The following is a 22,101-nucleotide window of genomic DNA, read 5'->3' as shown; positions in this document are numbered from 1 at the left end:
GGTTTTTAGATTGTTCATTGGAGATAAGAGACTCAAGGACTTTCCTGCCCAGGCTGGCTTCAAACTACTATCCTCAGATCTCAGCCCAAGTAGCTAGTATTACTTACAGGTGTGAACCACAATGCCCTCCTTCAAATATTTTCAGCTGGAGAATCTTAACACAATTGCTGTGTCAAAAGTGCCGCATGTTTTTAAAAATACCTTTGTTGTACATTGTGAAATTGTTCTCTGGAAAGATTGTATCAATTTTGGCCTCCATCAGCTGTGTACAGATGGCCTCTTCTCCACCCCTAGCCTACATCAGGTGCTCCTTTTCCAGAAAGTCTTTTACACCAGGAAGTTTGGATGAGTAATGAAGAGGTCTGTTTTCTAAGTATTCTGTTTTCCCAAGCTTGTGGGTTCAACCAATGCTATGTTTTTCCCCAGGAGTAACTGTGTGCCTTCCATCCACAGAGATACCTTCCACTTCCTGAAAGCTCTACTGTAAATGCTCCATTTTAACAGTATGGAAAAAGAAATGGTGGCCTCAGATAGCCAATTTTGTTATCTAAGTAAAATTAGACTGCTTTTTCTTTGGCGGGGGGAGGGGGGGTGTCCAGTCATGGGGCCTGAACTCTGGGCCTGGGCGCTGTCCCTTAGCTCTTCAGCTCAAGGCACGTGCTCTACCACTTGAGCCACAGCACTACTTCCAGCTTTTTTTTTCTGCTTATGTGGTGCTGAGGAATCGAACCCAGGGCTTCGTGCATGCAAGACAAGTGCTGTACCACTGAGCCACCTTCCCAGCCCAAAATTAGACTGCTTTTGACAATAGGTTTTGTTATCCTTCAATTCCAAGTGATTCTCATTTAAGCGTGCAGAGGAATATCTTAGTTTTCTTCTAATACTAAGGACTTACTATATACCAGAAACTACATTAAATGCTTTACATGTACCACTTGATCTCCGTATTGTCTCTGAGTAATTTCTATTGGCTCTGCTTTTATAGAAGACTAGGAACCACCTCAAAGTCAGTCAGTGAGGAATAGTAGTGAAGGGCTGGACAGAATACAACAGCCAGGCTGCCTGACTCCTGCCAAGTTTGAGCTGCTTTTGCTATGCAGTCCACTTTTCTCCAATTCAGTGTTCTCTCCCATTCTTTCACATTTCCAGTGATGTTTGTTCATCCTTTGGGGACAATGGATACTAGGAAAAAAAATAAGTAACCAAGAAGAGAATTACAACATAGATTTTTAAGTGTCTAAGCCAAAGGCTAGCTCTACAACCCTCCTGTGAGTACCTGTTTCCTGCTCTTCAAGTGTTTGGAGAAACTTTAAGGACAAATCCTGAATGATTTGGTTGAATTTGCTTCTTAGGTGATCATAATGCCTGTTTGCCTTGGATGAGAGTATTTGCACTAAGAAAATGATAGAAACTATCCTATCTTTTATTTTACCAATTTCATGTGCCTGATGAATTTTTAAGAGTTTGTTTTTAGGCTTGATAGTTGAAATGCTTTCAAAATATGGAAAACTGCTAGGCTTTCTCTGCAAGCAAGGAAGGAACAGTGTTTTCATGGTTATGATTTTACGGTGTGGCTGTCATGAAGTTGCCCCTGAAGTTTTGTTCACCAAACTGAGGCATTGGTATTCCCAGAAGTGAGTATTGGCCGTCTCCATCTTGTTCTAAGCGAAGGAAACAGCATAGCAACAAAGCTGCTTTTTATGTCTTATCAAATCTGTAGTTGAGCTTTGTCACTTATCTTTCTGATCTAGGGCAGTTACTTATCTATACACTGAAAATGGTAATAGTTTCTGTATCATAGGGTTTTGATGAATGAATGCATAACTGTGGTATTCTCAGTCAGTACATTGAATGTGAACAGTAATTAAAACATACTTCTCCCACATCTCCATCTTTAACCCCATTTCTCTGGCCTCTTCCCAGCTACTCCCAGCTTTCTCTTTCCTCCTCCTCCTCTCCTTCCTCTTCCCCTCTCCTTCCCTCATTCCTTATAGTCATATCTGGCAGTCATCTTAGACTCTACACCCAGCTTCTCTCTCCCTCTCTCCTCTACCTATTCCCCTTCACCCCTCTCCCTCTCTCTGACAGTCATCCTAGACTTTCTCCTTGACCCATTGCTTCTGATGTTTCTAGACTGTCCATTCTTTTCCTAACTCATCCTGTTGACAGTCTTCACTTCCATTGTCATGATTTCATCTTTCTGAAATAGAACAGATTGGAATCTGTTACCCCAAACAGGCATCAAAAATTGATTACCTAAAGGTGTTTGATCTTTCAGGATTTGGCTATAAAAAGTCAAACAACTGATAATAGCCATGTTATTTGACTTTGACATGAGGTTTTGAGTCTCTCTGCTTCCTCTGTTTGTGTTTTTGTCTATATCCTGTGGCCCTAAGCAAAATGAGTATTTCATGCCTTGAAGAACAGACTATAGAAGTCTTCACAGTAGGGACACTGCAAGGAGGAAGATAGTAGGGGCTGCAGTGGCAATGACTACCGAATGACTAAGCTGCTGTAAGGGTCCATGAGGGGAGGACAGGTCCTGGCTGTTGCTGCTTTGAAGAGTAGTCTCTTAGTATTTGCCAAGAAAGGTAGTGAAATAATGTCCACATATTATGTCTTGGGTAATGAAAGTTGTTCACAAGTGAATTTTTGTTAAGGAAAGACTTTAAAGGGATCTAGGAGTAAGTTGAATTAGGTGCCCCAGGAAGATTAAGGGTGTAAAGTTGATTCTAGTAAAATTGCTAGGTAAAAACTAAGGATGGGAACACAAGACTCCCTCCAGCCTTTGCTGAAATTTAAGCTATGGGCCCTTTCCCTTCTGGACTTTTTTTCTTTTTTGGGGGGGGGGCAGTGCTGTCGTGGGGCTTGAACTCTAGGTTTGGGCACTATCTCTGAGCTTTTCAGCTCAAGGCTAGCGTTCTAACACTTGAGCCACAGGGTTACTTCTGGTTTTCTGGTGGTTAACTGGAGATAAGAGTCTCCTACTTTCCTGCCCAGGCTGGTTTTGAACTGCAGTCCTCAGATCTCAGCCTTCTGAGTACTTAGGATGACAGGCTTGAGCCACTGGCACCCAGCTGGACTGACTTTTGAGAAAGATGTAATAACACCTCAGAAAGCAACAGAAAAATTTCTTGTTTTGCTTGAAATATTCAGGTCATGATTTTAGAAAATGTTTTCTTTAGTGATGTGTATAATTTTGCCTGCTTTTAATTTTGATTTCTATTAGAAATTGGACAGATGTATGTTCAGAAACCAAAGCATAAATACCCTTTGGCTGTCACAAGCCCTAGTTCAGGGAAGCACTTTGGTGTCTTCTCTCAGAATGGAAGTGCTTTGTGGCTGAGTTCATGAAAATAGTATCTTTTCATTTGTAAATGGGCAGGATCACTGTCGGGAAATGTGTATTACAGCTGACTATTGCCACTTTTGCTGGACGAGATGAAAGTATCTTTCAGTTAGCTTTCACCTATCCCAAGTATAAAATAGTGCTTTGAAGCATTTTCTGTATTTCAAAGGTGTTTGTGTAGTCCATGAGGTTTCCTCTTTCCCCCACCCTCCCCATTGTAATTGTTGATGAAGATAACCTGCAAAAGGGATATTGACATATATATGTCATGAGTAACAGTTGAAAGTAGTTTAATATCTTTTATCCTACTACCAATATTACAGCGTTTCAAATACATTTTGTTGGGTGGTGGTAGTTACTTTCTTGGTCTAATTATATGCATGATTTTGAAGCCAATATACTGAAAGAATGAGTTTGCAAAATCTGGTTTAATTCAAACTGAGGAGGGGAAGGAAGCACACTGTGAAAATACATATGCATAAAAATCTAATAAATGCTAGACAAACAACATATTACTTTACAATAGAATAACCACAAATTTGAAGGCTCAAATTGAGTCTGTCAGCTTGTAAATACAATTTTATATTTGGCTCAAGTGGCTACTCAATTTCAAATGGTGCCAAGTTCCTCCAAAGCACCTCTTGACCCCCTCAGCCTTGGGAGGAGTTTCACCACAGTCTCAGACGAAATCCCAGTCATCCCTTCAACTCTTGGGGCCAATGGAGTCATTGGTACCCAAACACAACTGGAGGCCAGGGATTTCCAGTGGCCAAAAGTTATTGCACAGAGAAATCCATTCTAAGCCAGACTCATGGCTAAGAAGGTGTGAGATTAGCCCTTTAAACAGTGGTGTAGCATTAACCTGGTCTATGTTAAGAAATAGCTCCTTAGTGAGAATGTACCAATTACTAGTTATCACACCAACAGAAAAAGGCAACATGGGAGCTTCACATTTCATATGAAAGACTAGCATTAACTGGGCCTGGCTTCACTCACATAGAGTGATTATTTTATTTTAGACCCAAGAGAAAATGAGTTCATACCAGTCATTTCTTCACATAAGATTTGTGTAGCATTAAAATTGTTTTACGCTAATGATGAGGCCATGCAGGCAAAAATGTGTAATTCTCCTCTGCCAAAACAGAAACACCCCGTTTCGACTCCTGTCCAGTTTCCAAAAAAACAATACATACATACACCTTTGTTATTGCACATCTTTCACACAAATCTGTGTATGTATTTTATATAATATATATATTTAAATACACTACACATAAAAGACTATGGCACTTTACAGAATACATGTTTAACAAAGATCATTCATTACACCACAGATGTTTGAAATGATACAAAACCCTTACATCATTTAATGTAACATTGTGAATTAAAACACAGGTTTAAAGAATCCACAGACTCCAAGGCAAATATTTCTGCTTTAGAGTTCATTGAGAAGCCCAGCTTGTCACAAAACTTTAAGCAACAGATGCAGGCAAAATAAATAAGACTTTTCTGGTATTAGCAATTGTTCTATTAGGAAAACAGGTGTGGGTCAAGTGGTTTTTAAAGAGCTGTGTAGAAGAGGTTTGGTCTAGACTGGAATGATTTTTAATGTTCCTTTCAATGCAAAGTAAGTCTGTCTAATAGACTGAAGTTTTTAAAAGACCCAGTATTTGTTTTTAACTGATGTCTGTTGTAGTAAGTCAGTGTTTAGGTAGTTTTTAGTGGTTTAAGGTTTTACTTGTGCAAGTGTCCTTTTCAATCTACTATAACATTCTGACTAATGAAATAATCAGTCATGTGACTGTTGCCAGGTTGATCTAGGACTATACTGCTACTTCTGCCAAACAGCAAGTGATATGTGTGATATGTTCAGAGGATCCTCTAGGCTTATGACTTGCCTATAAGGAGAAAAGAGATTGTGAGATTAGTGTTAGAGATTTCTATCTTGTAATGAAAAAAATTACTGAGCAAGATTTGCCTGATGACAAAATTGCTTTAAATGTCAAGTATTGCTGATATTGGAAAACTAAGTAGGCACAAGGGCTTTGTTAGTTAGAACATTATAAATGCAGTCAGGAACAGGGGTCTCATCTATTGGCTCCTATTCCCATTCTTCATGTGCTTAGAGACATGATCCCTTGATTGCTTAGGAGGAAACCTCTTTTCTGTCTTTGAAAAAAGCTGTATAGTTTCTACCTTGCTTATTTTAAACTTTGGTTCAAAGTGGTGAACTTACTGAAAAGTGGTATAACACCCCTCTTGCCTTTCATCTGTGAGAAGTAAGATGGTTTCTGGTGTAGCCAAAGACCATAACATATGAAACTTTAGTTGCCTCTGCACCCAGGGATAATTCTAAACTCTCAAAGCTTAAAGATGATTCACTAGGGCAAGGTTGTAAAATGAATCAGGGTTACTCGCATAAGTGGTAGTTTTTAGCACACAATATTGACAGTAGGAAAGAAGGTGCTTAGTTAACTCTTTGTTAAACTTTCAAAACAAAACCTCAAATGAACACATTCATAAAACCAAAAAGACTTGCTTTTATTCCTTCTAGAAGCCCAGCAGTTCCAGGAGTGTTTCTGTACCATTCTGTAGTTCTTAAACCTCACATAATGCCTGACTAGTTGTTTCTGGCTACTTAGGTCATTCTGATTACTACCTTCCTGAATCAATAATATTGATAATTTATGGAAACCAGCTTAGAAGCCCTGAATCCTTTTTAATAGTGGCCTGTGGCTGTTTTTGTTTCAGGATCAAAACAGTAACTCAAGAAGCACCCCCTTTTTTTCTGTAAAGAATACCATTCTGCTGAAGGGGTTGGAAGTCACCTGACTATAGTATGATTTCCAACAGACAGAGAGCTGTCCCTACAAACTCAAGGTTCTGACAGCTCCTTCCAGTGACTATCTACAAGAGGCCGTGGCTGTCCCTGGAAGGACAGCAAGGTTTCATTTGGCAATCAAAGCCCAGTCCTGACCCTAGCAGAACTGTGATCTCTGAGGGAGAGGAGTCAGAGCTGGTTTGGGTACTAGGAAAGAATCTGCACTGGCAAGGTCCTGTAGATTTTTTTCTCATATAAGGTACTGGTCCTTAATCTTCCTTAACTCAAAACTTTCTAAAATCTTGGAGTGACCATTCAGTTAATCCACTTTGCCCTGGATCCCACTCTGTTCCTGTTTTGCTGTGTCCTTTAACAAACACAACCTGTCCCCAGTAAGTCTGTAGTCTTCCTTTTAATCTTTAACACACAACTTAAAAAAGGAAACCAAAACAGTGACCCACAGACCTCATTCTAAGGCAGAATGCTCACAGGCATACAATTTTAGGGCAGAAACATGCCTCAAATGGCCTGTAGAACTGGCAAATGGTCTCTGTGGCCAGAGGAAGGCTGCGACCACTATTCCATCCTTCATGGAGCCCTGGGGGAGGTGGAGTCTGACAGTAATGCACAACCACAGTCAGGATTCTATACTGTGTTCGAGGTCCATCCCTTCTCATTTGCACTGCTTCCAGCCCTATGTCTGGTTGCTCTGCTTAGCCGTCATTGGTGGCTTTGGAAGGTAAAGGCTAGTTCTCCTTTGATTCAAATGATGGCTGTTCCACAAGGTCACCCAAGAAAGAAAAGCATGTCTCTTCCAAACTAAAGGAGGCAGATAAGGTTTTTCCCCTCTTCGATTTCTTCCTGTACTTTGTCACTGGAAGTTGCGATTTCTGCTTGTGCGGAGAAGACAGCACAGATGAAAGTGAGGACCGTGCCACCAATGGCTGTATAAAAGGCCCATCCCAAAGAGCAGTCTCCAGGTTTGTAGGCAGATGCATAAGGTCCACAGTAGTCTATGGCTTTTTGGCAGCCCCAGCCAGCAGGGTAGAGTATCAAACCGAGGATAAGGAACAGACCTGTGGGACAGAGAGAAAATGAGGTGAAGTCCCATGGCTCTAGTCCTGCACCGCCCATTCATACCTGCCTAATGGTGGCCTGGTTTTCTTGTTGTGCAGTAGCATCCCTTCTGCAATAGAAATAGCTAGAAGCTTTTTAATGCAATTTAATGACTTAAATCATGTTGTAGCTGGGCATGGTGGTGAATGCTTATAGTCCCATCTACTTAGGAAGCAGAGGCTGGAGGATGGTGAGTTGAGCGGAGTTAGAGACCCTGTATCAAAAGCAGGATACAAACAAAAGGGCTGGGTGTATATAGATCAAAAGAGTACAATGCTTGCCTATCCTGGCTGAAGGCTAACTTCTCAGTTCAACCTCTAGTACTGGAAAAAAAGGAAAAGAAAAAAAAAGTATTAGCAATAGTTTTAGCTACTTTTGTACATATAGCAAATCCATCAAGTAACTTTTCTAGACAAGTAAGTTAATTTTTTATTTACAGGGCTCTACTGCAATGAACATTTCCCTTTTAAGACAGAGGTTGACAAACTAAGGCCAAAAGTGGCTCTATAAAGTTTTACTAGAACATAGCCATGCACACTTGTTTACAAACTAAATGAAGAATGAAGGTATTGGTGCTAGAACAGCAGAGCAAATATTCTTGGGTTTTGTCTTCAAACCCTCCCCCACCAAATTTTCTATCTGGCATTTTTGTAAAGAGTTGTTAACTCTCCCCTGGCCCAAGGGAATTCATACAGAACCAAGTAATCTCAACCTGGTTAAATGGCAGCGATGACACCTGGCCAAACATTAACCTAAGCCAGCAAGGAATCTTTATCAGTGTTTACCAACAGCCACTTGCATACCTGGAGCAGAGGAGTTTTTTCTATATGTAAGTAAAAAAGCAAATCACAGTTTTGTAAGGATTTTCTGAATGTCGGAATACTTGTAAGTTCAGCCTGAGTAGACAAGCTCTGCTTCCATTTTGCTGACCCCCATCATTTTCTATTTCAGACAGTTTACTAATACGTAATTATACTGTAACAATTGAGAGATGTGTTTCCTGCCTGATGGCACCCCAGTTAGGACAAGAGAAGTACCTGAGGCACAAGATTTTCTTTGGCACAAGTCAGCTATGAGCGTTTGTGTGCCTGTCTGGCGTCACCCCAAGGCCTGTCCCTGCCACCCACCAGTGCAAGCTGATCTGGAAGGCCCAGACCCCACAGGTCAGCTCCTTCATTTCAGCTGCATGATACTGACAGAAGGGTAGGTGGCTTTATTCTTTGTGGCAGGAAAAAACTAGTTCTTCTAAAAACTGACATAATCAGGAGTGCTAAATCCTAATGCAAAGTCTCCTTTGGGATGGTATTTTTATCCTGTGAGTCTTGGCATGCATTTGTTTCTCTTTCTACCTTGAACGAAATTCTTAGGGTTTACCACACCAAAGCTTTCAAGTCATGTAGTACCCTCTCACCCACCCCTTCCCACCCCAGAGAACATGACTGCATCTGTAGCAGTATGAGGCCTGAAAGAAGGTTAGGGAGCTGAGTTTCAAGCCACAGAGTACAATCTGCACTGTTGTCAACTGAGGATGGTATCAACTTCTGCATAGAATGGCTTGGGGTCTGACCCACTCCATTCTACCATTCCTGGCTGCACGGAAGGGAATTCACTTATAGGCTCCATGTATAGGAAACTAGTAGCTCCCCAAAGAAGCCTTTCCAAAACTAAAGACCTGGGCACAGGGCTCCACAGGCTTGGGTGTGGGAGCTGGGTTGCAATGACTGGAGCTAGGGAAGCTGTGAGGAGCAGTGTGAGGCACCAGCCTGAAGACCACTCGGGTTCAATGGCTGATGAAGGTGGTGGGTATCTGCAACCAAGTCAGAGGTTCAGCAGTTCCTATGTACAATCTAGTAGACACATAACAGTATGAGATTAGGACACAACAACAAGATGAGGACACGGCTGAAACTCCCTAAATTCTGTGGTTCAGTTAACAGCTCTCAGTAAAGTAAGATGCAGTTTAAATCCAAGTTCTGTCATCTTTTAGCAGAGCAACCTTTGAAAAAGGTGTGGTTTTGTGTGTCAGTACCGGGCCTTGTGTTCTCTATCATTTCAAACAGAGCTCCTCTTCTGGCTTTTTGCTGGTCAATTAGAGATAAAAAGTCTCTCAGACTTTTCTACCCAGGCTGGCTTTGAACTATTATCTTCAGTTATCAACCTTCTGAATACTTAGGATTATAGGCGTGAACCACCACCACCTGGCTAGAAAAGGTAGGTTTGGATTTCAAGTCTGAAGAATACTTCCTACATTCATAACAAACTGGGACGCAGCAAGCAGACAACAAGGTAAAGCCTCTGGCACGTCTCTCCTGTGTAAGTGTGCAGGACCAGTTTACTTTTTGAAGGCATTTCAAAAGGCATGACTTGAGGGAGATACAAGGATATACAAGGCTATAATTTGGCACCTTTGAAAGAACAAAGTTCTCCATCTGAATAGAAGTTTACTCAGCTGGGAGATCTAAAAGATTTAACCATTTCGTAAATGCTTCTGAGGTCTATGACAAACCCCAGTTAATTCTGTCTGCATGAAGTCTCATTCAAGACACGCAGAGATCTGCCATAGTTTCCTTCGTCCAGGACCTTGGTAAGAAGCTCCTGGGAGCAGTCCCTGGGCAAGAGCACTGCTCTTCCCCTTTAGGCCAGTGTTCTTATTTTACAGTTAAATATTCACATTCACTGGCAATCTGCTAGTGTCTGGAAAGCATTGTGTTTGCTGCCATAGCATCCCTGTCCCCTGTGCTAGGTATGCTCTGGCTACCTCAGTTCGGCAGCCTGTTAGGGAGCAGGCAGGTTTAAAGGGCACAGTCCTTCCTCTGGCAGCCTGTGGAGCCCAGAAGCACTTCCCCCCCATGCCATTCCACTTGATCACAGCGCAGACCCAGCTCCCCAAGTGGTTGCCATTGGCTTATTTTTTGAATAAGGACAGCAGAAGGCTCTTCCATATTTTCTCAATCTCTACATGGAGAATGTTCATGGCTCAGCTCTTGGTCCTCTTCCATGGCTACCGTGCCCTGTGGATTGCATGTGGTCCGGTGGCTTTAAATACCCATTGCTATTGTCTCCTGAATTATTATCACCAAGTTTAACTACAGCTTCCAACTGCCTGCTTGATCTCCACCTGGATGTAACAAGGTATTTAAGCTTATGTCCAAACCGAGCTCACTCCATTTTTCACCTTGGCAACCTCATCTCAGCAGTCTGAGTCCCTTGAAAGTCAGCTTGAGTATACGTGGACATGAAGTCTACCTGGGAGAGTGATGAAAAGCATCAGTGGTCCATTCCGCCCAGCAGATATGCTAAGGGGGCTGGAACCACCATTTCCCCAGATGGGGAAAGAAGAGTGACTTAGCTCTTCTCAGTGACTTGGGGGTGGAAGGAGAGATCACCTTGTGTGGTGACTTTGGTACCCACAAGTTAACAGCACTATCAATTAAACAGCCAGTGGCAAGAAAATGCAAGGTCAAAGTCTGCCATCAACACTGGACTTAAGGTAGGCAAAAACCGTATCATTTCTCTTGGTATTTAGATAAAGCCTCCTCTATCAAAGAACTCTAGAAAGCTTGGTGATTCAGGTGCCCCTGTTAAGGACTGACACAGAGAGGTAGGCACTCGCTTGCCTTGACCTTAACCTTAGTACTGGTATCAAAAAAGGAAGTGCAAAGAGCGTTAGTCACTTAGACTGCCCTGCACCTGCTACTCCAGGCTGGAAAACAGTCTTGCCACCTTCACAGAGGGTAGAGCTCTCCTGCGGGCCACACAGGATCCTTCCAACCCCCCACTCCCAATGACCTCTACTACCTTAATCACATTATCCTCCCAGCAGTTGAAATCACCTGCACAGGAATTTCCTGTCTCTCTGAAGAACCTAAACATGTGCTTTGGGTTTGATGCAGGTAATTAGGATTGTGGTTCCCAAGAGAAGGAACTGAACCTTATCACTACCTTCCAGTTGCCTAAGGCTTGAAGGGGCTTAAAAAATGAAACCCACCAGAAATAACCATAGTCCTATTTTTTTCTCAACAGTCATCATAGAGTGGAAAAGACAAGCTGTAAAATTGTAACCTTCGGCAGCCTTTCTGCCCTGGGGTCCAGTGTATTTTAATCACAGCATAGGTAGGAAGGGATGGACACTGGATCCAATGGCACCTGACCCGCAGTGGGTGCCCTCAGGCTTCAGGGGTGTTGTCCATAGCCAACTGTCCTATAGCCTTTCCCTCCTCGCGTGACTGCACCATACAACCGCTGTACTTTCTACTTGTTGACCAAGGAATTGGCTTCAGGCTTCCAGTCTTTGTGGATCACCTCCTGTTTCAAAGAAAGGCATTTTCTGCCTTACCAGAGGTCTACATGCCAGTTCCTGCTCTGGGAATATCTGAGCAAGTGAGTCTGCAGCCGCCATGCTCCTCCTTCTTCAGACAATCCTCCAGACTGAATCCAACACACACATACCAGGTCTTAGTCTGCATAGGGAGCTACAACATGGAACACCTCCATCAGCCATTATCAAGAGACACACCCTGAATCTATGAACACCCTAAGGACACAAATTAACGTCCCTGAGGAAGTAGCCACAGCAAGCCACTGAGATCAGGCTGAATAATAATAATGGGAGAGTGTGGCTCCAAGGAGATGACCTTGGAGGAGTGCCACAGAATTTGTTGTCTGCCATATTCTTGGCTGAGTGCCAAAGGTAAGGGGACGTCATCAGTGCCATAGGCTTCTAAGCAGCAATACTCAAGAATGGGTCACACTACGTGGGCCATCAACCTGAGTAGGTACATATTTGTTGTTGTTTTAAATCGTGCTGACTCCTTGAGTTTGCAATCATCCAGAAATACCCTCCATCCCAGTCCAGATGTCACCTCTGGGAAACAATTGTCACTGCTTCCCACAGTGCCCCCACTGTCCTATGAACCTGCCTGTAACACACTGTTATTAAAACTCATTTAGGAACATAGAAGAACATCCAGCTAACATGATCAAACGCCCAATTCTCTCTGGAAGAGATGGGAAAAAATCTACCCGGTGTCAGATTTTTCACCTTGAGTCACATCTGTCCCATGACCTGAGAGGTCTGCCTTGCAGAGTTCACTAAGCCCAGCTGGCCTCACTCAGTATACTGTACTGCAGTATCTGAGCCCCGCTGGCCTCACTCAGTATACTGTACTGCAGTATCTGAGGCCACCTTGGCTCTCATCCATGTGACTATCTCACACAAACCAAGCAAGTGAGAGCCTCAATCTGCAAGAAAGCTCAGAAACGTTGTTAAGCTTGTTAGAGGTGTTACTTCAACCGTCAGGTTCAAGTGCTAAAGGCACAAGATAAGACCAAGACAGGAGCATTATCTTCACATAGAGTTTAGGCCATCTGCCGGTATTCGGCACTGGCTTTATCCGGTGCTATTCTTCCATATTTGCCCAATCTCCACATGGAGAATGTTCATGGCTCAGCTCTTCGTCCTTTTCCATGGCTACAGTGCCCTGTGGATTGCATGTGGTCCGGTGGCTTTAAATACCCATTGCTACTGTCTCCTGAATTATTATCACCAAGTTTAACTACAGAGCTGTACTTCTAACTTCCCGCTTGATCTCCATCTGGATGTAACAAGGTATTTAATTAAGCTTATGTCCAAACCGAGCTCACTTTCCATTTTTCACCTTGGCAACCTCATCTCAGCAAATGGAAGTTCAGTTCTCATGTTCTTCAGGTATAAGATGGTACCAGTGACTCCTATATTTCCTGCAAAGTCCACATGAGTTTACCAGAAAAACCTTTGTTTCAAGGATTCTTGAAAGGTTGGAATATTTTGTTACTCATGGTCAACTTTTTTCTTTCCTTCCTTTGATTCTATCTCATCTCAGAAAATCTTACCCTGACTATACAATGTATTATAATTGCCGCCCCCACCCCGCTACCCCAGTGTACCCCAGCTAAACTGCTCCTTACACACATCTCACCCATCACCTTTAGCACTTTACTGACTTTGCCTATTGTCTGTCCCCTCCAGCTTAAATGTAAACTCTGTGATGGGGACTTGTGTCCCAATTTGCCTAAGACAGTGACTGGTGTATAGTATGTTGTGATTCATAAGTATTTTTCTATTAGATCGATGAATGAGGAACAAGATTGATAAGAGTATGTTACATTTTAAAATGAAGCCAGCGTGGGAAGTTCTTGCCACATTCTGGAAATAGCTGGAGTAAAACCATTCAATAACACGAATCTCAGGGACTGGCAGTTTGGGCCAACAGGCAGCTCACTTGGGTGCCAAACCATTGGTGTGGCCTTTTACTTAACTGTTTAATGCTATAAACCACCTCCCTGGCTACAGAAAACAGTTGTTGTTGACAGGAATACAGAAAATAGTAAGTCAACGAAATGTAATAAGTTTTCAGTTATCTAGAGTCCACTCTTTAGCCATACCACTCTGAAATGGTTCCAACTCTTCCTAGCCATAGCCCTCACTGGGAACGGTCCAAAGGAGAGCAGGAAGTGGAGAGATGGAGAGGGGCAGAAAAATGATAGGTGAAAAGATGAGGGGACAGGAAGAAGGGAAAAGCTCCTGTTGGCAGCCTGAAGAGAAGTCATAGATCAGTGAGAAGAAGTGGAGGGGCAGGTCTCTGCGATCCCACTAGAGGAACTGATTAACCCTGAGGCCCATCTCTCTACAGTGGTGCAGCACTCCAGGTACGCTGCAATCCCAGACAGCTGGTTAACTTCAGTGCTTCCCTCTGTTTTCAGTCTGTACTTTTTTCCCCCCAAGTCATCTTCCATCCTGACCGTTGGAAGTCACTCTGGAAGTTCCTAAAAGCCATCTGTGGGTCATCAGCTATTGGGAAAGGAGGACATTTTCTTTCACAATCTCCCAAGGCAGTGACTATGAGGAGGATACACCCTAGTAGATCGCATCTGCGTCCCTACCCACTGAATTGGCCAAATGTTCTCCAAGAAGAGCCTGGCAGGGGGCTCTGCAGACATTCTGCAGTAGCAACACTTAGTCACCAATACAGAGCTCCAGTAGGTTCCCACCAGCTCTTAGAATTTCATGGGTGAAAATCTGCAAAAATTATGCATAAATCGGGAAGTCAACATACTAATGTAAGAACACCGAAAATATTTTATCAAATCTATTAAACACAAAAGGGTAAAGGATATAATCTACTGATAAAGTTAAGACACATTTAGTTCCCACTGCATTGGTCTTATCTTCCTCCTGTCTGTGAACTGGCAGTAATCTAGTGGAGTGGACCAGTATTTTAGTTCTTACATTGTATTGAGTCTGAGTAGTGAAGGGGCCCTTGTGAGGGGCTGGGTGTGTGTGCTGAGGACTTGTCTGTAGAAGGCTTGGACCTCTTTCTGAGGAAGCTATGTCTTTACTGTTCATATACCAAGGATGATGGGAAGGAGGTTCTTTGTACATGTTCTGTCTCAAGAGTCTGATATGAAACTTTCCAAGCTAGATGCAACAAAAAGAAATTTTCAGAGTTTATGGGCAGGCTGTTGTAGGGCTTAACTTTTTGACATTCAGTGACTGTTTCAAGGACCAGACCAGGAGTTATAAGTCAGTACACTGTAATGAAAAGGGTTTTCAGTTGATGACTGAGTGCCTTTATAGAGGATGACAGTAAAGTCAGAGGCTTTTAACTGAAATTTTCTGAGGGGGAGGAAAAGAAAAGGAAAGACCCGTTTATTAATAAAATTTATAAAATTAATAAAAAAATTTTAAAAGCTGTACTGATGCTTAAGGACTCTGGGATGATAGCCATTTTCTACTAACATTCCCATGGTAGCATAATTGGCAATGCTAATAGTCTTCAGGATGGGAAGTGGAAACAAGATGACAGAGTAGCCCAAACAATTCCATGAATGACCATCAGAATATAGTTAGGACAAAAAGGATTGCAGAACCAAGATTCCCACAGAAGGTGTCTGCTGTAGGTACTTAAAATGAATGGCTATAAATGGGCAGCTGGTGCCTTAAGGATAGGAGAAGTGGCCTGGCTGCCGCTCTGTGTTTTGACTTGAATGTTACACATATTTGTACTGCGTTATTGTGGGGGAGAAGAGGACTGGGGATCAAACCCAGGGTCTTGTGATTGGAAGTAAAACACTCTCCCACTGAGCTACATTCCAACCACTACTTTTTAAAGAACAGTATCGTACTATGTAGTCCAGGCTTGCCTTGATCTTGTCATCCTGCCAGTACTTTCCAAGTGCTAGGATTATAGGTTTATGTTGTGTTTTAATACTGACTTCAACTTATCAATATATGCCAGGTGCCAACGGCTCATGCCTGTAAACCTTGCTACTCATGAGGCTGAGATCTGAGGATCACATTTTGAAGGCACCCAGGGCAGTAAGTCCATTAGAATCTTATCTCCAATTAACTACCAAAAAGCCAGAAGTGGATTTGGCTTAAGTGATAGAGCACCAGCCTTGAGCTGAAAAGTTAAGGAACAATGCTCAAGTCCTGAGTTCAAGCCCAAGTACTGCCACATACACTAATTCTCAATATGTGAATTTTTAGGTTTTGTCTCTTTGGGTGCTATCTTCTGAAAAAGTGATTACTGGCCCCTTAAAAGATAGTTACTGGTATGAGGAAACCATATATAACCTATGCACTCGTACATATGCCTGATTATACTGCAGTTGTTCATAGATGTGGATTATTTTTAAAGTGGTTTTTACAATTTAGCTTACCATTGCCTTAAGCTCTTAAAACAGAGTGCCTGAACTGCTCATGTAAATATTCAGAGCCATGTTTAATGGATTATTTGTTAATGTGATTTGAACATAGATCATCCATGGCTGATCTAATTAAATGGTTACCATAGCAAACCATGTCCACATTTTATTTGCATATCAATTGTTATGTCTGAATTTAAAAAGCATTTGCAATTTTTAGTCCTTACAAATGATTTTTTAAAAAAAAAAACAGATCCTAATCTGCCTGTAGATTTACAGACTTGTCCACTTGCATTTAGGCAGATTTTTGTGTGTGATTAAAAAAAAAAATCTGGTGTCATGGTTGACTTCTTCCTGTAATTTTTTGTTTTGTTTTTGGTTCTTAGGGGTTTATGTGCTTTCTAATACAGCATGGGAGCAGAAACTCTACAAACTATAGGTCCACACCTATAAATCTTTGCACTTATGCAGCCACTGCATAGCACTTTATTTTTTAACCAAAAAAGGGACAACCCTAGGGATTAATACAGATGCATTGCTAAATATGTCATTTTCAGGGAAATTTTAAATTGATTAGAACATGGAACTGCTAGCCTGACTTTTGTGAATGTGTTGTTAAAGGAATCGAGAGCCCTTTCAGTGGCCAAGAAGTCCCCCCGCCCCATGGGAAGAAAAACTGCATGTTCCCTATACTTTCATTCTCAGAGGAAATTTGAAAGTGGGCAAGTAAGGTAACACTATATTCCTGGAGAAGCTCTGTTAATTTGTCAGGTATGAAATTATGGGTGGGACAGGGCTGGGAAGGTGGCTCAGTGGTAGAGCGCTTGCCTTGCATGCCTGAGGCCCTGGGTTCGATTCCTCAGCACCACGTAAGCAAAAAGAAAAAAGCCGGAAGTGGCACTGTGGCTCAAGTGGTAGAGTGCTAGCCTTGAGCTGAAGAGCTGAGGGACAGCGCCCAGGCCCCACGACCGGACCCCAAAAAAAAAGAAATTATGGGTGGGACACTTTGTTTCCTGTGCCCCTGTTTCTTTTCTAACAAAATCCAGTTCTTTTGGATGAGATTGAGTGAACAGGAGATTAATTCAAATGGAAGCTGGCAATAGTCTGGGTTGAAGTCATCACCTTGAAGCTCCTGTGAGGAAATACCAATGGGAATGCCAGTTCTGCATATATTTCCTGCCCACTCACGTCTCCACACATACAAATTCACCAAAATCTAAGCAATTCTACAGAGGCAAAAACAAACCCATTCTCACAGGTTCTTTTCCTATTCCTTTGCCAGTCCTGTGGCTTGAACTGGGCCTGGCTCTGTCCCTGAGCCTCTCTGTGCTCACAGCTAGGGCTCTGCCACTTGAGCCACAGTACCACTTCCAGCTTTTTTCTGAGTAGTTTATTGAGAGTCTCACAGACTTTCCTGCCCCAGCTGGCTTTGAACTGTGATCCTCAGATCTCAGCCTCCTGAGTAGCTGGCATTACAGGTGTGAGCCACCAGTGCCTGGCTTCCCTTTTTTTTTTTTTTATCTACTCTGTTCCTTCTTTAACTACTTTGCTCACTTCCAGGAAAGCCGAGTCTCACATCAGCCAGGCCCCGTAGGCACCATGGCAGAAAGTTCCCAGGGCCATTCCATTCCTGCAGCAATCAGTCTAGTCAGACTGGTGAGGCAGCTGGATCACTGAGGCAATCCTACTGGACTGAGACTGTGCAGACAGGAAGCAGAGAGCTCTGGAGAAGCAAAGAGGCCTGTGAGGGAAGACTGGAAGTCAGCAGGCAGCCAGGCCCAGCGGCTCAGATGCTAGTCCAACCCACATGCAGTCCCAGTGGAGCAGTCCATGCCAGCACAAGTGAGCCAAATCCTGAGCTCATTTTAATGGCTTCTGGCCCAAACCTGAGTCACTGGGGATTCCATGGACTTGTAAGTGAGGCCTACATGCATCCAAAAACAAACTGCTTGATGCTGTCATGGAAAACCTGGATCTTTGCATTCTACAGTTTCACTATGGATTACATCCAGGTCACAACCTAAGGAAGACAGCTGGCAAAAAAAAAAAAAAGTAAAAATAAAAAAAATAGCCCTGCTGGCTGGTTACCCAGCTTTGGTAATGAATCCCAGGGGGATCTGAACCCATATGTGTTTCTGGCTCTGCCAAGTCCTCGACATGCCCCCACCTAGTGAAGACCATTCAGCCTGAGATTTATGTTGCTGGGGAGTCTGAAAAGCCACCTGCAATTGGTTCAGTGTGGAAGCTGCTGCCAGAAAGAAAAGGACCAGAGGAGAGTCTCATGGAAGGGGAGTGGGAGGAAGACATTTTCCTTTTGATACTATTGTTATCTTCTGCTTTTTCAAAAAATGATGTGAGTTCATATGAAAGTCCAGCCCTGTTCTGCGCCTGGTAGCCAGCACAGGCGGGCTCTCATGACTGAAGAGAATAAGGTTAGTTCTAAAGACTAGGAAAAGCTGGGCATCGGTGGCTCATGCCTGTAATACTAGCTACTCAGGAGGCTGAAATCTGAGGATCACGGTTCAAAGCCAGCCCGGGCAAGGAAAGGCCATGAGACTTTTATCTCCAAGCAGTAGAGTGCTTGCCTTGAGCTGAAGAGCCCATGGACAGTGCCCAAGCCCAGAGTTCAAGTCCCACAACTGACAAAAATAAATTACTAAATAAATACTATAAAAGATTTCTTATTCCTTAGAAAGTAGCAATTCTGGGAAATGAAAAACATGCTAAAATTTGCTAAGAAAGCTTCTCTCTTCAAAATGCCATGGGGAATGTATTCTCTTTCACAAGTGATAAAACCAAGGCCTTCAGGAGTGAAGTAAGTTGGTCAGTGTTTCATTCACAGCTGCTTTATTTTCAGGACTGCTTGCTAGGCACTCTACTACCTGAGCCATGTTCCAAGTCCTTTTGGGCTTTGGCTTGTGTTTAGAAAGTCTCTGGCAGCCTAGGACTATCTTCCTCTTCTTTCCACTTCCTTAGCAGCTGTGCCATTCCATGTTGTATACCACAACATCCAGCTCTACGCCTGCACTCTTTATTACTATTGAGTGTAACACTAAGCGTATCCAGTGCACAAGTATTTAGCAACCACTATTAGGCCAGGCCTTGAAGGCAAATCAATTTAACCATCTTGTTAACTAGTAATTTGTTTTTGTTTGTTTTTCATTTTTTTTTACATAACCCAGGAATGACTTTCCATTGAAGCAACATATTCTTTCCTATTTAACTGCTAAAATCAAAATACCAAAATTTTAATGATTTATACAATGAAGCCTATAAGCCAATAACCTATTTATTCTTTAAATCAGGTATAAGCAAGTAAGTTTTGCAATATCATGATTTTTCATTTAGTCAGATCTTTTTTTTTTTAATCCTTTCTGCCAAAAGGAATCCTTGTGTTACTCTGGCAACAGGCTCCTTTTCCCCCATTTGTTTCAATGTGAACAGATGGGTTGGAGTAAAGACTGGGGCTGCTCACAGCTGCAAGTCCATGGCTAAGACTGCACTGACCAGGTGCTACAGCAGCTGGGCAGAGAGGAGAGAAAGCAGCCAGTTGCTTCACACACCCTTTGGCCACTTTCTCAGCCATCCATTCCAGGCCCAAAGCTGTAACTTACACTGATCTGAATGCTTGATATGGAAAAAACAGCCCACTGAGCCACTCAGCAGATCTGTCCCTCTGAACAAAGGCGGCTCAATCCTTTCTCATGATCTCCTCTCCTAGGCCTGCAACTAGACAGGCTGCAGAGCAACAAAAAAACTACTTCTTCCTGGGTTTCAGGGCTTGGCCTCAGACCAGTGGCCCCTAGAGAGCAGAGTGACTAGACAGGAATTGCCTCCTGCCAATTTAAAGTTGTGAGTAATTTCAGAAATTGTGAGATACAGCCTAAGTCATAGGGGTTGGAAAGAAAATTCAAATTTCTTTAGAAAATTTTGGAAGAGGCAGATAAGCCCCTTGGGTGTCTCTTAACTTCCTTTTTTTCGAGTCATTAATTTTTTTTTAATCTTTAAGTAGTTGTACAAAGGAGCTGCCATTTACTGAAGCCGTTTATGAATACAGTCATCTTGATAAATGCCTAGAAGCCTTAGTCAGAGAAACTCACTGCAGTGTGTGAAAACCCAGGAAATACATTCTGAACGTTGTGCAAAATAAATGTTCTTGCCATTTATGTGAGGCATCAAACACCACAATAGTTTGGTAAGCTAATGCTTGTCTTAGAGATGGAATTCACTGGACTAACCGTTTACTAAAAGCTTCATGTAGAATAGCCTTCAAGGCCAAAAGATGCTTCCACTTCACTTCTAAACTGCAAAGAACAGGTTTTTGTTTTTGTTTTTGCTGAAGGGAGTCCCCCATTTCCCACTGCTAGAGGACAAACCAGGAGTCTTGCCTGCATACTAGCAAACTAATAAACCCACATGACAGGATGAAACTAGGGAGGATTTTTTTTTTTTTTGGTCAGTCGTGGGGCTTGAACTCTGGGCCTGGGCACTGTTCCTCAGCTCTTCAGCTCAAGGCAAGCGCTCTACCACTTGAGCTACAGGGCCACTTCCGGTTTTCTGGTGGTTTATTGGAGATAGGAGTCTCAAGGTCTCTCCTGCCCGGGCAGATCTCAGCCTCCTGAGTAGCTAGGATTACAGGCGTGAGCCACCATCGCTCGGCGCGAAACTAGGGAGGATTTTAAATTCAACATGGTAGACAAAGTTAGATCGTCCTCTCAAGTCAACCAGAGCTCTTCAATAGGATGAATAAATTGTGTGTGCTGGCTTCACTTTATCTGTGTGTTTAACTTTTCAGAAGACTCTGGAAACACTTCACAAAGGTTTTAAGATAGACACCTGAGGCACTGTCTGAGAGGTGAAATGTTGCGCCTGACACTTTTCACATTACAGAAGTGAACCAAAAGGGGACAGACAATAAGCTTCACTGGACCAAAATTTTAAAAATTTTTAAAGTCGTATTTTTTTTTCAGAAGAGGTATGTTAAGGTCTAGAGAGGTGGTGTTTATCTGGTCTCCCAGATTACCAGAGTGCCTCAGACTGCCGGGGTCATTCATGTACACTAATCCTGGCAGATAAATGAGGGTCCTGTGCCTGAACTTAGCTACTACTAAGGAGGCTGAGATCTGAGGATGGAAGTTTGAAGCCAGTCTGAGCAGAAAATTCCATGGACTCTTATCTCCAATAAGCCACAAAAAAAACTGGAAGTGGAGATGTGGCTACAGTGGTAAAAGTACCAAGCACCAAAAAAAAAAATAGTCATTTTGAAACAGTAAGTTTATAGACCCTGGGTGTCTAAATGTACATTGGCCCAGGCCAATCAAAGACTGAGGATCCTGGGACTCTTGGCCCACTTCCCACCTCCTCCCCACAAAAACATATCACAGTAGGCCCCTAAGGCTTGAGGAAGGGAGAACTTTATCTTATCAGCTGTTTGAAAAACTCTTGTCATTTGATCTGTTTATTTGGAAGCTAGCCCTGCTGAGCTCAAGCTTCAGCTATGAGGCAGACTAGAGTTCATTCATTTGGGGTCTGTTTCTCAGGAGCCCCTGCTGAAGAACCCCCTACCTTAGGCTTTCTAATGGCTGAATGACTTGGGCCCCTCAGTAGGGCTGTGATGGATTCCTGCTCCTTCTACTAGATAGAGTTGAGCTTCATAAACAGGTTGGTTAGAAAGTAAACACTTGTCCCCCCCTCCTCTCCCACCACCACCCGAAAATCACACGTAAGTCTGTCAGTCTGTCCCTTCTACTTACACGGGATGTCACCTAATGCAGCCACACAAAAAGATCCCCTGGAGCCCAAACAGTCTGCCGCTGTCCCCATGCACCTTCAGCCCTCTGGGGCGGGCTGGGGGTGGAGGCCCTTTTCCAGCAGTGCACAGCTTTCCCTGGGGTCACTGGAAAGAGCTATAACTTTTCTTTCCACCCATTTCCAATAGGCTCCTTCGTAAGAAGCTCCCAGAAAGTGGAAGCTTGCTTGCATTTTCTGATTTGAGTGTACAGAACATGGTCAGGCTCCAAGGAGACAATTTACATGAGAACATCACTGAACACAAAGCATCTGATACAAATTCCTTCCAAGCCTGCATGGTCTTCCCAGGCCCAGGGCAGAAATCGTGCAGGCGGGGGGG

The 22,101-nt window shown here is 43.0% G+C and overlaps 1 protein-coding gene across 1 annotated transcript in view; it reads right to left on the bottom strand.

The window, feature by feature from the left end:
* Positions 1-3,758: 3,758 nt before the first annotated feature.
* Positions 3,759-22,101, bottom strand: part of Lhfpl2 (lipoma HMGIC fusion partner-like 2) — a 129,060-nt gene continuing 110,717 nt past the window's right edge. The window contains exon 4 of the mRNA XM_013015953.1: positions 3,759-7,246. Within this exon, the coding sequence (XP_012871407.1) occupies positions 6,990-7,246 (257 nt within the window). The 3' untranslated portion in view covers positions 3,759-6,989. The remainder of the gene's footprint in view (positions 7,247-22,101) is intronic.

The sequence above is a fragment of the Dipodomys ordii genome, unplaced genomic scaffold (assembly GCF_000151885.1).
Source record: "Dipodomys ordii isolate 6190 unplaced genomic scaffold, Dord_2.0 Scaffold28, whole genome shotgun sequence".
Taxonomy (NCBI): Eukaryota; Metazoa; Chordata; class Mammalia; order Rodentia; family Heteromyidae; genus Dipodomys; species Dipodomys ordii.
Note: the sequence above shows the minus strand (reverse complement) of the source record. Positions and strands in the feature narration are given on the sequence as shown.